The sequence below is a fragment of the Chamaea fasciata genome, unplaced genomic scaffold, assembly GCF_029207755.1.
Source record: "Chamaea fasciata isolate MVZ Bird 193981 ecotype frontalis unplaced genomic scaffold, bChaFas1.0.hap1 SCAF_16, whole genome shotgun sequence".
Classification (NCBI taxonomy): Eukaryota; Metazoa; Chordata; class Aves; order Passeriformes; family Sylviidae; genus Chamaea; species Chamaea fasciata.
Window position 1 is genome coordinate 12,070,535 of NW_027094101.1, and position 18,169 is coordinate 12,088,703.

The 18,169-nt window shown below is 37.3% G+C and overlaps 1 protein-coding gene across 37 annotated transcripts in view; it reads right to left on the minus strand.

Annotated features, from left to right (window-relative positions):
• The window catches only part of RBFOX1 (RNA binding fox-1 homolog 1), a 1,151,565-nt gene that overhangs the window by 20,638 nt on the left and 1,112,758 nt on the right, over positions 1-18,169 (minus strand). For 34 of the 37 annotated variants that reach the window (XM_066197674.1, XM_066197696.1, XM_066197682.1 and 31 more), the window contains 2 exons: positions 18,031-18,070; positions 9,506-9,570 (listed from right to left, as the gene is read on the minus strand). In XM_066197674.1, coding sequence (XP_066053771.1) covers positions 9,506-9,570; positions 18,031-18,070 — 105 coding nt within the window. The remainder of the gene's footprint in view (positions 1-9,505; positions 9,571-18,030; positions 18,071-18,169) is intronic. The other 3 variants (XM_066197683.1, XM_066197684.1, XM_066197681.1) reach the window with 1 other exon arrangement.

Here is an 18,169-nt window from a genome sequence, read left to right on the forward strand (position 1 = left end):
AGAGGAAAACCCTGACCCAAAACAAACAAATGCAGCTATTTCTAGAACTACTGCTGCAGAGAAAACACCAAAGCCCATCTGCATTGCCCAGGCAGAGGCAGCTTGTCCATCTGCCTGGGCTCAGCTGCCACTGCAGAAGGTGCTGGGTCCCCCCTTACCTCCCTGGGTCCCTCCTATGCCCCAGGGTGTCTGAAATGGCACCACAGCCCTGCTCCCAGGCAGCCCAAGCCAGCCCTTCATTCCCCTGCCACACTCATCACGTCTGCACTGTTCTCCTCTGCATCCTCTTTGTGCTCAGTGCAGGACATTTCAGTGTGTTTTAGCCAATGCCAGGATGTCTCTACCCAAATTCAGAGTGCCAAAGACAGCAGGAGAGAGAAAAGAAACAAAAATCTCTCATTCAGTTTCATCCTGCTACCGGTCACACAACTTCCTGACCAGAAATAATTCGTTTTAATACCGAAAAGTACTTTTGTAATTGTAAAAAACACGCCTTCAAGAAAAGAAAAAAGTACAATCCCCAGCTCTTCTGGACACCAATGGAAATGAGCATCCCCAAGTCCAGTGATATGCCTGCATTATTCCATTTACTCAAAAACACAACCAACAGACCAACTCAAAAACCTAAAGGGATTTAAAAAACCTGAAGGGAAAAAATGGTCAACAGAAGGTGTTGCCTCATAATTTGTATTCTTATCTCAGGCTTCCCCCAGCAGACGGGCAGGCATTTTTTTAGCCCTGATACTGAACTAGCTAAACAACCCACTCAAAATCCAGAAGAGAGAGACTTCTTTTAGCACCGTTCAATACTGATGCTGTAAAGCAAATTGGAGGAATGTCCACAGGGTGGAGGGATACAATAATTCTGCCATGGCAGTGTCTTGGATACAAAGTCCCCCCTCTCTCTCCTTCCATTTGCCCTCAAAGTCGGTATAAAAAAAAATTCTAGCAAATAGATGCAACCTTCCAACTTTGTATTGTTGCTAAAAAACAACAACAACAACAACTTATTTTTAATATATTGCCAGAATGGGGACAATATCTTACATCACAACCAGTGAAAAAATCTGTAGGTCTTCCACTTTCATATTTTAGATCTAACAATTTTTTTCCTGATTTTTTTTTTTTAATCAGAGTTATACAAAGAGACTTAGATCTTACTCATATTACCTGCTGCATCAGTGGAATTTTTTTGATGTATGATCATTCACTATATTATACCTCGTATGAAATTGTTATTAATAATGCAATATACAGAGTCTAAGGATGAATATTTATCTGCAGGAGGAACACGTGATTTTAAAGTAGATCTGGACATCTTAAAGTAAAATCTAAACCTAACAGGTGAAATTCTGAATACACACAAATCCATAGCAGAATTCATACTGATCTCAGTGGCAGAACTGATCTAAAATTATTGGCCTTTTACTGTGATTAACACAGTCTATGCACTTAAATTAAATACCTGAGGAAGTAGTGCAGGAATTTTATTTCAGAAGTGCTCCACGTCAGCAACATAAATCGATGTCATTATGATCCAGGACTGCTAAACTAAGGCTATATTTGAAATCTTAATATTTATATTTGAAAACTTTGTTTATGACTATATTTTGGACATAATGTTCATTCTCTTTAGGGAAAAAAGCATTTTGAAGTCAGCCTTGTGTGAAGAATCAGTATTTTATTCACTAAAATACGTTTAAAAATATCCATTTATTTAATTGGGGGAGATTTGTTCTTTATCATGGCATGCTTAAAATAATGCCTCAAAAACATACTTTATATTTGTTTCTGATTTCATAGCAATTATTACAGTTTACTGGTAACCACCATTTTATCCACTATAAAGTTTCCCAACAAACAGAGGTATAATTATAAACTTCAGCAATTACAAATCACAACAATTCTTTCCCTTTACATTAGATTAAGTTTGGAATGACTTTACAAATTAGTTGACAGCATAATTTTTTTTCATATTTTAACTAAAATACCATATACATTAAAACCTTGCCAGGATTATTTAAGAATTCATTCAAGAAAAACAAAACGAACTTTAGAAGCTGGTACACGTTTGATTTAAACAAAGTCCTTACTATTTATTTTTCTTTTTTATTATTATTTTTTTTTTTAGTGCATGTATATTAAACACCCTACAGCAATTTTCACAAAAAAATTTCTTCAGGAGATATGAATAAACATTCTATTCCCACTGCTGCTGTATTCTTACAATCTGATGTTTGCCTCAGGTGGGTTCCTAGAGTATCAGAAGCTTGACAAGCCCAAAGGAATATGAAAATAATCTACTTAAATACCTAATCAAATGCTTTAGACTCCTTGGAGGTGCAAAACGCTACAGTAAAAACATGCAAGGGTGTAAATTGCCTCTTCCCTGATTAATTTCATCAGCATTGTTTTTTAAAGTTTGTTCTTCTAATACTTCGTCACCTTGCCAGAGCACACTGCAAATTACATGGCTAATCCACACAGACTCTATCCATGTCATCCCGGTTTTAATAATAACATTTCCTGCCTTTATCTTCTGTCTGCCTCCTGCACAATGCTCTTAATTCCTCCTTGGTTTTAAAGCACTCAGACTGACAACACTTAGAGCACGTTCTAATCTGCCTCTTTGTGGGCTATCAAGCCAATGATCTGGGAACTGAGGAGTGTGTAATTAGCCACTGACATGTCCAAAGGAACTGTTATGGTCTATCATGTCACAGGCAGTGACCCAATGCCCTGGAACAGTTTTGGTCTGCTGGATCAGGAATCAATGTTTCAGTAACTCCCCAACTTCGCATTTATCCAGTCTGCTGAATACAACACTGAGAGATTTTAAAGTCGCACTTTCTTCCAGAATCCTCTACGAGCAAAGAAGTTTTTATGAGCTAGTAATGAGATAATTCCTACTTTGAAAATGTTAACCAGTCCTCCCCCCGCCCCCCTCCTTTTAGAGAAAAGGTATGAAAATTCATCAAATTAATATATTCATAATCACAGTTCCTTACTATGAGCTTCTACATTAGAATAAAGAACTCCCAAGTTAAGTCATGCTACCCAACCAGACATAAGCTGGATGAATTAAACAAAACCAAGAGAAGATACTGAAGCTGAGATGAAAATGTCAGAATAGGTGCACTGATTCATTTTTTGGAACGTAATGAGTATTTAGCAGCTCTCCCTACATTCAAGAGGAACCTGGCAGTAGAAGTGCTGAGCACCTTAAGCTTTGAGCACACCAGGAAGCCAGGTATGGAAATCTGGGCTTTAGTCTACCTCTACCTTCTCTCCCAATTTTTTCTCCATGATTTCCAGCATGGGTGTCAAGACAGACTACACAGTAATAGCCAAGCCTTTCCTTGCCTATGGGGATTCCTAAAATATCCCTTGATACTACAATGAATGGGAATGGAGATTAAAGGTAAGAGAAGTAGAAGCGGGGTATGAACGAGACCAGCTCTGGCATGACAAAAGTTTTATAATTGGTGTTTACCACAATTCTGGGCAGTAGCACTAAGCTTTTTCACTAGTCTGTCCCCTCAGTTTTGAACTGGTGGAGGAGTTTTAGCAGTTCCCTGGATTTTACATGAATACTCAAACTACACCCAGGTGAATCAATTCTTCAAAGTACCAGTAAACAGGTTAATTCCAGCCAGTAGAAAAATGTATTAAAACATCAAAGCAGCTTCCTAGAACTGGTAGAAGATTATGTTTCTAAGAAATGTAATTGTTTGCAATGTTTTCCTACATTAATGTGACTCACTGAGTCTCCCTCAAAAATGTCATATCTGCAATATTTTACAACGACCCATGCTTCAATTATTGGAAAGTACTCTATGCAACATATTTTCATTTCAGGGAATTCCTGTCAAAATGTACTACATTAAAGTCCTTGCTCATGGAATTGAAAATGCTTTGATTTTTTATTTTTTCCCCTATAACATTTTCTTTATTCATATTCACCCACTTTTACTTTCTAACTCTTCGCTAAAAGGTACTGTTATGGTTATACTATGAGTCATATACTCCAGTCATCCCCAAAACTCTGAATGAACTGGGATGAAAATGGATTATGAAATATTAACATGATGCCAGTGATGCTCTAGTTTGCCAGAGATCACACAGGCATAAGGTTCTCACAGGTAGATGGCCAAAGCCACTACCACCCTGTAACAGCCAAACCAATAATTTGATTTTTATTTGCAATAATACAGAATAAAGAAGCTTTAGCCAGCGTGCAGGATTATCCAGGAAAAGAAAACAAACTAGACCAATAAAGCATCACCACATCAAAACTAAGCATTTGCAGAAGAAGTGTTAAATATATTCTATGTTGCTGTCAGAAAAGCTAAACACAACCTCTGTACCTGGCCAAGGTGCTGACTGAACTTTCCATTGTCAAAATTTGAGTAGCCTACAATTTGGGCTTTACAATTCCTCCTTATGGATCATCCCGCAAACCTTTCCATTCAAGATTCCACTGGGATAGCAAAACACACAAATGTTTGAATGTTCCAGCTGGAAGTTGAAAAGTTACCACTATATTCCAGGTTTGTTTCCTCTTCCAACCTGATTCCTTTAGAAACTAAAACTGTATAGAGAAGCTCTTTCTCCTTAACCTAAGAAGGTACAATCATGAAATGAATGAGGCAATAGATTTTAAAATATTTATGCTTCTATAAAATTATTTAATAGAAAATTAAATTCTGGCTCAAGATGCTATTATATTTTATATGCAATCAAAACCTTAATTTTTAGTATATATCTCTAGTAATCTTCAATAAGAGAAAATAATTTGAATAAAAATATAGTGGTTTTCATTGTTTAATCATAAAATGGAAGATGATATAGACCACAATAATAAAAACCATCCTCAGCTATAGAAGCTCACATTTTATATTTTGTGGGTTTTTACTCTTCATTCTAAATTTTCATTCTTTAATGAGCACGTTTACTATTAAATCAAATCTGTACCTATTCTATTTTAGGATAACCTGAGCACAAATATCAAGTATTACTCTCAACTACTTGTCCGAAGAGAACTGGAAAGTATATTAAACTATTTCTGTAGACACTACTGCTTTGAAAAAACTGAATGCTCCACACAGACATGGTAAAAATGTAAACTATTAGATATCAGGAGTAAGATTTCAGATCTGGAAGACACGTAATTTCCATATGACAAAACTTTCTCAAATTTCCTAAAAACCTAGGTATAACCACAGAACATGTAACACAAATTAATAGTGGGAGGAAAAAACCAAAACATACTTTTTACTACAAAGTGTTATGTGCAGAATATTTTGGAATATGCCTTATTTTATTAAAAAAAAGGCAAAAAAAAGGCAAAAAAAAAAGTCAGCTTCCAGTGATGAGTGATTTGATCCAGACAACAAAGAGGACAGTGGGAATGTCCCCATAGTTTGGAGTGAGGTTTAAATTTGGCACTGTGTTCTAGAAGGGGCTGGTGCTCGGGGCAGCACCCCTCTGTCCGTTTGTGTGTGTGTGTGTGTGTGTGTGATGGATGGGAATGTGTGTGTATATATGGATACAGCACCATCCATGTATAAACACACCTGGGCCCTGCTCAGGGACAGCAAGCAGCACAGGGGGGTGACTCTGCCTCTCAGACAGGGCTCCTTCCTCCTGTCAGGGCTCTGCTCACTGCACTCCCAGACACACTTGCATAAATATTGCTGACAACGTTAATATGTGCAAAAGGAAAGATTTTCTTACTCCGATCGAAGATGCAATAATCAAATCATGAAACACAAAACCAATAGCCAATCAATGTGAATAAGTCTGCCCATAGGCTTAAGTCAAGCAAGCCATTCACTGAGCTATGTGATGGATCTGTCAAATCCAGTACAGCATTACAGACATACCAGCAACACCAAGTGAACATGCAATGACAAAATGACAATACGCCCCACTGCCATGCTCCGACTCCTTCTACCTCAGGAATACAAAACTAGTTGACCTTGCTAGTTTCTCTTACTGCAGACTTGGACAGAAATCTAACAACTTTTTTTTTTTTTTTTTTTTTTTAATATTGCATGAAAGATGAATAAGAGCTGTACAGACATTTTATTAACATCTGATTTAGTGTCTTTTGCGTGTCCTTACAATTACTTTTTCCAAATATGCTCAGTTTAGAGAGTTTGCCAGGCAAGTTCCAGACTGATGAAGAATATATGTAGACCAACAGGTCCCCTTTTAGGACTTATACTAATTGGAAAACTTATCAAAAATATTATAAATCTTGGCAAGTTAAACATAATTTTATTTTTGATCCACTTCTGCAAAGACCTTCAAATCTGTATGTGCAATTTAATATATGATAGATCACACAATATAAAAATTGAATTCAGAATTTCTATCCAGTGATTGTATTGCTTCATAAATAAAACAAAATGTACCTGTTTCTTTGTTGTTTTTGTTTTATGAACCTAAGAAATGACTGGAGAGATCTGCCAGGCCTACCCCTGCTGTGAAATTGGGTTTAGGAGTACATGATCTGTCTTGACAAATACTTTGGGCTTTGCATTGATTGGTTTACATTTCCTTGCCACCGGATTCTCCCCGTATATCTGTTTCTCGCCTACTTCCAGCAATATTTCCAGCTGTGACAAACAAGGATACCATGGCATTCCTTCAAATGGAGCCCTCTCACAGTCATCATTACCGATCGACTTGGTCTATTGATTCCAGAGTCCCAAATCTTTCTGTTAACCTTTATTTTTAATTTACCAAAACATGTCTCCAATCTAAAGATTTCCTCTTTCCATCTCCTGACTTAAGAAGCCCTTCAAATATGGAACATTGCCATTCATATTGGATATGAGGGGTGACCAAAAAAATACAGCTTTTCTTTTTTCTAAAGTAGTATTTCCATGATATGTCACTGGTTTAGTGGTACTCAATTTCTTTGGGCATCATTTTTAATACAAACAGTAAATATAGTTCATGTGTAATTAAATTAAATAAGGGCTCATATGAACACTAAGTAAGTGTATAAGGAGATATAGAATCTTCAGTGTTGTGAGAAGAGAGCGGATGATAATTACATTGAGAAGAGCAGATACAAGCAGTTGTACTGAATTGTATTTCAGCATTTTCAATATTAATAATTTCACAAAAGTAGCTAAATTAATTTTAAAATGAACAAAAATTAATCAAATTAAACAAACTTTAGTTGTGAGTAATCAGAGGTATCCATGTTTGCACATAGTTTCCCACATGCAAAGAAATGTTTGATCAGATTGTTATTTGTTTTGTTCTTGATGCTAGTTTTGGGACTCTCTTGTAAAGAAATTCAGTTATGAGATTTGTAATTAAGACAAGAAACCATATTCATTTGGGGGAAGCAGATTGAAAATGAAGGTTAACCACATTTAAAAAGAGAAGATAAATTAAAAAAAAAATTCAAAAGATATAAAATTCATTGAAGATATCTAAAATTATGCAAGCAAAGACAGGTTATTGCAATTCTAATTACACACAAAGTGTATCTGAAAATTAGACAATTTTTAAAAAAAAATTAAGTAAGGATTGTAACAACTGCATTACTACTGAGGCCATCTCCAGCTCTCTTTACAGTATTTAAGAGCACTATCTTCCTAAACAAACCCTTTACCTTTTTGGCAGCATAACTCTTTGTGATGTTGACTCTCTGCCCATAGCAGAACATGTGACCAACTGATATTTTATCTTACAGCCTTTGATCTAGTTTATGAGAAGGTACATCAATTCATAACGAAAGCGTTTAAAAGTCAGCTTGATATTGTTCAGTTTCTCTGTGTAATGCATAGGTCTAATTAATAGAAATAAACAGCCTATAAAATGATCCAGGGACACCTGAGCAATAGCTGGCAAAACCTGGCCGACCACAGGAGGTTATTTATAATTTTGTCTTTTTGGTTTAGCAGGCTTTTAGAAGCAGGAGTTGTTTTGCATTACAGAAAAGCTCACATCAAAACCCTAGAGCTGCGACATGCTAACAAACCTTTGTGGAAATGAAATGAAACTACTGAGTAGCACTTCACCTGTGCAGGTTCCCCTAAGTAGAAACAGCACATTGCCACCAAAGTGCACACAGCACAGATCTAATTGATATTACTGACCCAAAATCAATAAAAAGTAGCTTTCTTACCTGTCTGACACAGCATGCCTCAGCCATACATGCAAATTACTTTGTTCACATAACTTTAAAAAATATATCTTCATTACCCAGAATAAGCACTTGAAAGGCAAAATATGCATGCATAGCATTGTAACATTCATACCATGGGACTTGGTTCTAAAAATACAGAATCCATGAACAGCGCTTCAATCTAAGAAATTGTGCACTAGAATTTCTGAATCTATTGATTTCTTTGAGAAACAAGTATTTGTAACACTGTCTAATTTAGCATTTAAAGAAAATTTTCAAAACGTATGTAAGGCTTAGAAAATTATTTCCATGATTCCAAGGGAGAATTTTCTATTTTCTCGTATCAGGTATTGAGAAGTGTGACCTTACTCCTCAGTGCCATCATGTAGCAAAATATATATGTACATATGTATGTATGTGTGCGTGTGTGTCTGCCATCATAAACAGCCTCCCTTTACAAGGGAACACTCCTCAAGGACTTGAAAACATTAAAAATAGATTTTAAGGATACAGTTTATGAAGAAAACATAGGATAATCCTCCTTCTCATTACAAAATCATGTCCACACACTGCAAAGACTTAATTTTATGTAATTTGATAAAATCCTGATCCTACTGAAGTCAGCAGTGATTTAGGCATCGACTTCTAAGGGATTCCAACATCCACTTTTCAAGAAGACACACTAATATACATGACATCACTCTTAGTTGATAAAAGTTAAGTCTTTGAATGTGTAGATTTTAATGATCTTCTATTCCTGATATTCTTTCCACCAAATGTGGTTTACATTTTGAGGATAAAAATACAGAGCAAAAGAAAAATAACTCTTCTCTTTTTTTTTTTTTTTTTCTCCCAGGTATCGCAAAAAAAATCAAATGCCTGGGAAGAAAGCAAATGGAAAAAAACTACTGTTTTGCAGCGGATAGCTCAAGCTTAGACACAGTTCATTCTCAATTTTCACTGACTAAAACAATGTCAATGAGAATTGAGGGCACTTCAATAGGTTCAAGGTTCTAAATCAACCGAAATAATACTCCTAAGACAAATAACGATCCTTAGTAGCAGACCATCATGAATGTGTACATTTATTTATCTACATTGTACAAGGGTCACAGATGTTAACTGGATGATCTACAGCTCGGGAATGTGCACATCTCATGCCTGATTCTCAATTAAAGGCCTAAAGTCGCTCAATTTATGGCTATTCATGGATTATAATAAAACAGCCTGCTTTAGATATCACAATTATCTGCAGAGCAACAAGACAGTTATGAGACTTCAACAAGGCAAATTTATAGAACCATCTTCAACTTCCACTGGTCAAATATTTGTGAGCAGGAGAGGAGTTCTTACCTGTCACTGTAGGCGGCTGCAGTGGCAGTGGCAGGCTGGGCATACCGGTAGGCAGCATAACCACCCTGAAACACAAACTCACGCTCTAACTGCATTGCCGTGGCACCTTCAATCACATTTTGCAACATTTGACAACAACTGAAAGAGTACAGTCATGCTGCAGTTCACTTTAAATGGATAGGAAGTACCGCAGTGAAATGCAAAGGGAAATATTCTGGTGAATCCTTAAGCAAAACCGAGCACCACAAACTTTTTAAGATTTGTCCCAGAGACCAGGAGAATGCAATGAACTATATTGATCAGTGTAAAGCTTTTTTACAAGCCAATACTGGATTCTTCCCCAAGTTTTGGAGCGATTTTGAGCAATTGTTCAAATGAACAAAGTGTATGTATATTCACAAAGCAGTGCTAAACTTTATTAAAAGACAAACTAAGCTAATAATCAATTCTTTTTATGTTGTGGTTTTTTTTTTTTTTTTGTACAAAATATGATTTATCATGCCTGGTTGATTAAACCTATGAATTTGTGCACTCAATTAACACTTAATGTTACATAGGTTTCCAATTTATTCATAAAATTTTAATGAAGAAGCAAAATTCTCTTCTTCCATGAATTAACATTCAGTTGTATGTAACAGTAATTCCAGCTGTTCAATTAAGCAAACAGGACAAACAAACACACATTGGAAAGGAATTGAGTGCAGTGATGCATTGATTATCAAACTGTGAAAACAGCAGAGCTTCCTGTTCAATGGACCACGGTGTTATATCAACCATTTCCAAATGATCTCAGCATGCCAATTACCAGCCCCAGCCCAGGCCTGCGGATAACACAAACACGATTTACGTCCCAATTAGAATTCTCCCCCCCAGCACCCTCTGGGACAGGGGCTGCTGTGGTGCCTTCCCCACCTCCCTGACAAAGAGCTGAATAAGACAGTGTCAGCTCACTCATCTTTGAATAAAATTCACTCTTTTGTTGAAGTGTTTCCTTTAATGGGTTGATTTTTTTCCTACTTTTTTTTTGTGTGTGGGTGTGGGGTTTTTTGTTTGTTTGTTTGCTTGGTGGGGGGGTTTATTGGTTTTTGGTGGGTTTTTTTGTTTTGTTTTGTTTTGTTGGAAGGCTGCATTCACCCCAGATACACTGCTGAAGCAGGAAGAGCAGGCCACGATATGCCAGCCCTAAGTGTAACAGTAGAACAGTTTTACTGCAGTAACTTCTGTGGGTTTTCTATTTTGATTTTTTGCAAATAAAAATTCACTCTTTTCAGAAAAGCAATCTAAACTACCATTTCCCCTGCTACCACTTTGCTTGGCAGAATGGCTTTCATCCCTAACACACGGAAACCTTTGTGGGATTGAAGACTTGAAGCAGGTTGGGTTTGGAAATCAATCGTTCAGCTGACAATGCCACATCACCCTAAGAATAAACACAAGTTTTACATGCACTGACAGCTCATTAGAAACTCCAGGCTTTGAATTGTCAGCTTCTTTGAAGAATATTATTTCTGATTTTTTTTTCAAGCGCTCACACAGAGAACAGGACATGTCCCTCCCTGCTCCTGGCCAGCTCTCTGCCAGCAGCAATTGTCACATGAGCCCTGGGATCAGGCAGGAATGAGCATCTCCTAATCCCCCACGTGCCCTCTCCTGTGCTCCTCTGCCCACACACAGAGGCTGGGAGACAAAACACCTTCTCATTTCAGATCATTTCATTGTTATGAACCAGCAGAAGGCTATCACTGTCAAAAAATGTAGAACAGGCACACACTGCTGCAGGTGTGTACGTGCAGGCCTTTGGGTATCAAACAATGGCACCAGCTACAAACTGCGCCAAGGCTGAGAGGAGAGAAATTCAAACTCCACACTTGGGCTGGCCTCTGTCAAAATGAGAGAGGTGAGAGATGATACAAATTTATCTGCTCTCTCCTCCCGGTTTTTGAGGGCTAAATATTGGAATGATCTGCCTGGGCAGGTGGTGGAGTCACCACCCCTGGATGTGTTCAAACAAATTCTGGATGTGGCACTCGGTGCCATGGTTTAGTTGAGGTGTTGGGGCTGGGTTGGACTTGATGATCTCAGAGGTCTCTTCCAACCTGGTGATTCTGTGAAATATGACCTTTCCTCCCCATTTTTTCCTTGTTTTTTCCCCTGAGTGCTGATATGAGGAAGATACTGAACTTTGTTTTCATGACCCGGCCCTGGCAGTGTGTGGCAGATCTGAAGTCTAACACAGTTCTGTTCACCAGGGTATCCAACTCCTTTGCTTGTCCTGCTCTCCACTCCTAAAAGCCCTGATTTAAAAGTGAGAGCCACTCCAAGTCAATCCAGATCTACACATAACAGCTCCTACCAAGTATGGAATTGAGAAGAGACCACCATGAGCAGTTCTGGATGGGAGAAAAACAAGACAGGCTGTTCCCACAGCAGCTGATCTGAAACCTGGCGGGCTCTGTGAGGACTGGTTTTCTTCCCTTCATTTAAGTATCACCAAAAATTGGTCAGTGTGTGATGAGAGACCCTTTCTTGCTCCCTAAACACAAGAGATACATTCCTTTTATGCTTAGATTTTGATTTGCTTTCAAAGAATTTCTGCTGAACAATGAAGCTCGACTGAGTTTATTAAGATGTTTTGGATTCAGCAATCAGTCTGACATTTATGAGAGGCCCGGCAAGAATGAGTGTAAAGCAATACAAATAAAAAGAGATTGAAGGCGTTGAATTTGCCTGAATTCTCTGGAGAACTAAAAAAACCCCAGGATGTATATGGGTACCAGGGAAAACCTAACTCCCTACCATCCTATGTCATGAATTCATAATTTTAAAATAAACTGTCATAAATTACACATTAAAATACGCTTAAGCAAGTTATTTTTATGGGGTCTGCGTTCTGTACTTGGTGTTGTACCAAGTTTTCTCATTGTTTTACTTCAATTATTTCAGGTTATTTTTGATTACTGCAGGAATAAAATACTCGGAGGTACACTTAATGCTGGAAAATGGGGTGGGATTCCCGTTCAAACCCCTGAACTCAACATCTGTAACAAGTTCTAATTGACAATTTTTCTCTAGTTTTGAACTTGGCTGATATCTTAGGTGAAGAATACACCAATAATCTTCACTACATCTCTTCAGTAACATTACATAATTATCCTCATGCCTTAGACTATATTGCAAAATAAAATACTTAGAACAAAATTATGCAAGAAGTATATAAAAACCAAAACAATTTTCAGTTCCTATGTGTCAGAAATGTTTTAGGAATTCTTATTTTTTGTTCCCTTCCATTTAAATCCAGGCAGAAAGTATCTGATTTCTATGCTTTGGATTATTATTTTGAAAATAAAATACTTGAAAATAAATAATTCAGATACCATAATGAAAAAATGTCTATTGCCTTATCTGCGCTCCCATATTTTCTGCTTCCAGAACAATGACAAAACAGTGTTAGAGCAGCTTAAGTTGTTTGAAAAATTAACAATAACATCACTATCTGCGACTTTTGACTGAATCTGGAAAATAAAATGCAGCTGGTGGACTATTTTTGCCATTTGAACACACAGGATCCATTTCCTCACATATTTATTTTAGTGTCAGTCTGATTTGACACGAGACTACATCCAACATGGGGAGGTTTTTCCATCAGCACCTGTGGTAACTTATTGCCATACACAGGCTCCTGCAGCACTGTTCTACAAAGAAACAGAAATGGAATGATTTGAATGAGGAAGGAAGGATGGAAAGAAAGATGTAAGGAAGGAATTTAGGCAAATTCCCCAGAAGAGTTCATTAGAGTTTTCCTCTCAATGTTTTATACATCTCTGGCTCAGGCAAACAGAAATAGAGCAGTGGGATCTGTCAGAGATCAGTTGGTGATTTTTATAGAGAAATCTTAATCAATTTTAGAAAGAAATCACACACAGTTTGAATAAGATATGACAAAATGGAAATGAACAGAAAAATACAACTGAATTTTTAAATAAAGTGTGTATATCTGCAGTAAGGCTAATTTCCACAAAAACCCCAGACAGAATCTAGAGATTACAAAACCATGTGTGCACCTCCTCATAAAATAGCCAAATCACTTTTTTTCTCATGATCTCAGATGTAATGAAACACAAAGTGACTCTAAATGATGAGTATTTTTTGTTTTTTTTTTTTCCTAGTAGCTACATATTTAATATTTCATATGAATGTTGAGAGTTAATTTTCCTCAATTTATACTTCCTATACTTCCCTGCACTCAAGGATCTCAGAGTATTTTGTGAACATAAATTAATCACGTTTCCAAACCTTCTCTAGTACTGAGAATTAGACCTGCCTTACTAACCACAAACAGAAGAACGGTATTAAAAATCACATGAATTACACCCAGAGCTGCAGAATACAGAAAGTGTCATTCATTTTCCTGCACTCACATGCTAGTGAGATTTAAACAGTGTTTGTTTTGTCCACTGAGTAAAACTTTGGGAAAATTAAAAATAGACCAAAAAAAAATCCATCTTCAATTTGTGCTGGCTCAAACTGTGGACCTGGCCTGTGTGCAGGGTTTGGGGTATTTCTGTATCGTGCTCCCAGAGGTAGCTGATGCCTCAGAAAAACTTGTAAAATATCCAGGCATCACCTGCACGAATTCCAGCCAAACACAATCACCAGGATTGGTCCGGTACTTTTCAGAATGTACTGTTAACATCACAAATAAAGATGAGATCAAAAGACATTTCATCCCTACCTACCCAAACTTTTAAAAGGGTATCAGGGAGTGTTCCAGCACACAGAGCAGTAGAAGCAACAACCCACTGCTCCCTGGGGACCCTTTTGCACTTGGCAAAGTCATTTCTCCTCCTCTCACTCTGGTTCTGTGAGTCACAGGAAATGCCACACCCTTCCACTGGCAAAACACAAAAATCCTTGGTTCTCCAAAGAAAATCTTCAGTGCTACCTGCAAACCCGTTTTTCACATCAGAACAGTGCCTTTCAGGGGACCTGATGGCTTCCAGGGACTTCATCTGGGGTCAGGGGAATGTTGGCTAGATAATTACCTCTGCTTTTCCCTGGGGAAACAAATAAATCCTCCATCCCCAACTCCACCCTCGCTTTGAGCTAAAGGAGATGGCAATAACTATTAGGAAACAGCCTCATTCCATTCCCCTGACCATAAAAATCTGCCTTACTCTTGCCCAGCAGCTCAAAAATGAAAAAAATAAATTAAAACCTATACATGCATATTTTAGCATGGATTCTCTCCAGCTGCAGTATCCCAGGTCCAGAATCCTGGGAAGTTCAGAAAACCTTGCTGTGAGCAGTAAATTGACTAATGGCCATGGTTAAACCATTACCCTGGTGACAGGGTTCTGGAGCTGGTGAGGAAGGTTCTCATTTTCTGAGCCTTCCCACATTTTAGGTGTGAATTGATGACTGACATATTCTGACAACATTCTTTATGACAATGGTAATTAAAAAAAAACAAACAACAAAACAAACAAAAAAAACCAAAACAGATTTAAGATAAAGCAGAGCTATTTTTCTAACTGCATATTTCTGAGACTTACTATTTTTTGCTTCATTTTGTGGAGTGTATTTTCTTATTTTCACAGGTGTCAATCTTCATCTAAGAACTTCTATATTTGCTGGCAGGCAACTTTAATTCTCTTTTAATGACTTTTTCTCTTAGTGAATCAATACTTAATTTTAAAAGGTCTTCCTTACTTCCTAATAATCTCCTTTATTTTTCCTACTCAAAGGCACATTTAAAAGGGAATTCAATAGCTCAGCTATTTCAGAAGGATTATTACATTCCATATAGAATTATACGAAATACAGAATATATTATATTACATCTAGAATCACTGCTGTTGATTTTTCACTTTAGACTGTACTTTCCAACTATTTTTATATTCCTGATCTCTTCTATTCCACTGGTTAGTATTGAGCAGCTCTGGATATTTGCTGTTCTTGGTTCACCCTGCAGTTTTTACGCAGCCAAGATCTTTTTGTGTCTGCCCTCCCTCCCTCCCTTTCCCTAAATCTGTGGTCTCTCTCACCAAAGGCTCTGCTGATCCCAAGTTAGGCAGAGCATATCTGAGTCCATCTATTGTTTCTCAGTGTTATCAGGGCAGGACAAAACCCCCTCTGATGTACCCATTAATGCATATTTTTGATCTGACTTTTCACTATTGTGTGCCTCCTGTTTTGCTTTCTGTGGTGTTTCTAAGGCTCCTTTCCTTCCAATCTACCATTAAACCCTACACTGTTTAAATGTTTTTTCTCCTTTTTTTCACACAGCATTTGTCATTTCACAAAGCTTCAGCTTTGCACTTAAAATGAAAAGCTGAGTGGAACTATGTCATAAACAATTGGGATTTAATAAATAACTTGGTCTGCTGCAAACTGCTGCACTAAGAACTAATACACTGTGAATTTTAAGGTTTCATTTGATTTATGCCAGTTCTTTCTATCTCTCTCCCTCCCCTGCAAATGCTTTATATGCAAGTAGGAACAAATGTGAAGAAAAATTATTTATAAAATAAAAAGATTTGTATATGATAAAGAAACTGCATTTCCAGAAGAGTGTTTTAATTCTGTCACCTGCTATAAAGATAAACATTCTGTTGCATTAAGAGAACTAAGACATGCAATCAGAAACACGAGGCTGCAACTGAGTGAAAACAAGTGTAGTTATTTCATTTCCTAAAGCACACAGCTATTGCAGACAACAAAACTGAGGCTATACTAGAAATTAGTCATTTATTCAGTACCTTTCTCATTGAAACCATCCTCCATTTGGAAACAAAATATTAAGGTCTGTGAGAGGGTGTGAGGCCACTTACAAAATAAAATTGTCAATCACCAACGAGCTGTTCCTGGCTTTCAGCAGCAGTGGGTTCCAAACCCACAAACTGCTCCAGTGACATCCAGTTCCCACCTATACCCTCACCCCAAGCCCTCCTGGGAAAGGTGGCTTGCTGCCCTGCAGATTTCTGGGCTGGTAAACTCAGCAAAATGGATGTCAAACTCTTTGGATGGTTTGAAAGAACGTGCAAAAGGGAAACCACACTTGAAGAAATTCCACACTGTAAAACGTGTCCTACACAGCTCTAAAACTGGACAGTAGCGTGTCTGCGTGAGATCAGAGCCACTCGTTTGGCTTGAGCACCCACCTTCAGCCAGTGGGTGATTCTTGTGTTGTGAACAATTCCTCACTGATAACATCACTGAGTATGTAAGTACATAGGGAGAGGACTTTAACCCTCGCTAATTTATTTTAAATATGTTTTTAAGCTGCACAAATGAATTTTCAGATAAGGATCAGTCTTTCCACCTCCATCAGAAAAACAAAACCTACTTCATGCCTAAATTCAAATTGTTTTCTTTCTTTATACAAAACTCACTAACAAAAATCTGTTCCCTTGGGAATACTTCTAGAAGATTGCTGATAATGAACACAAGGGATGTTTCCTAGCATTGCCCATTTAATTTTTAATATTCATTCAAATTTCAACTCATCTGTCTCATTTTATCTCAACTGAAACAGTACAAGTAGGTTACAGAAAGTTGTCTGATGAAAAAAAGACCTGTAACTTAGAACCAGATTGCCTTATTAAAAGAATAACAAAAATAAATATTGCTTACTACCAGTGAAATATTTTACATCTACACATTAGCTATAAGAATTCTAGAAGAGTGAAATTTAGCCTCACCCCCCGAAACCTCTTGCATACTCAGACATATGGAGCCTCTTTGCACACGTTCAAAATAAAAAAAAGTTGGCAAGAAAAAAAAAAGTATGAAAATTTAAAAAAAAATAGCAAAAAATAAAGTTTAAAATATTATTTCAGATGAAATTGGTGAGCAATTGGGTGCACAGATAGTTATGGATCCAGGACTATGAATCTTTCCTAACAAATTATCCACTTGTATTTTGAGCAGTCTCTACCCATCTCCTTTAAACAGAAATTAGTGGATTTTAGTAGTGCAATTTTTGGAATTTACTCAGCTCACAGACAATACATTGCCATATTTTAAATTTGCAATGGCATTAAGCTCTACTATCACCATGGCACCTACATATTCCCAGTGTTGGCTGGATTTGGGAAACCTGTGTCTCTCCACAAAGTATTTTTGTACTTCAAGTATTAATAATATTCAGCTTGCCCTGATATTTTTTTTAAAGAGCTTGTGGGGATTTGTAAAAGAATGTTTCTGCTTTGCTTTATTTTTTCTTTGAACTTCAATTACGAAGGGAGACGCCCCTCCACACACACACACACACACACACACACACACATTTTTCACATCTTTTTGCATTCATTCTGCATTTGATTGAAGAGTTAATTCAGCTCCACTGAACAATGATAGATGTAATGAACAGAAAGGTCTTCCAATGTGAGAGATATTCTTCTCAATTCTTTCTGACAGGCAAGGGATGGTAAATAGACAAAACAGAGTCAAGCTAGGCAGCAAACTTGTAAAAAGAATGACTCTGGTAATGTACAAGGACAGCATGCACATCAATGAATACTTACATAAATGTCTGCACCATAAAATCCATCCTGGTATACAACACTGCAAGGATGCACACACAAAGAAAAACATCCATATTAGTGCATTTCCACATGCAAATGCCACCAACCCCTGCACAGCTGAGGTTAGTCTCTCACAAGA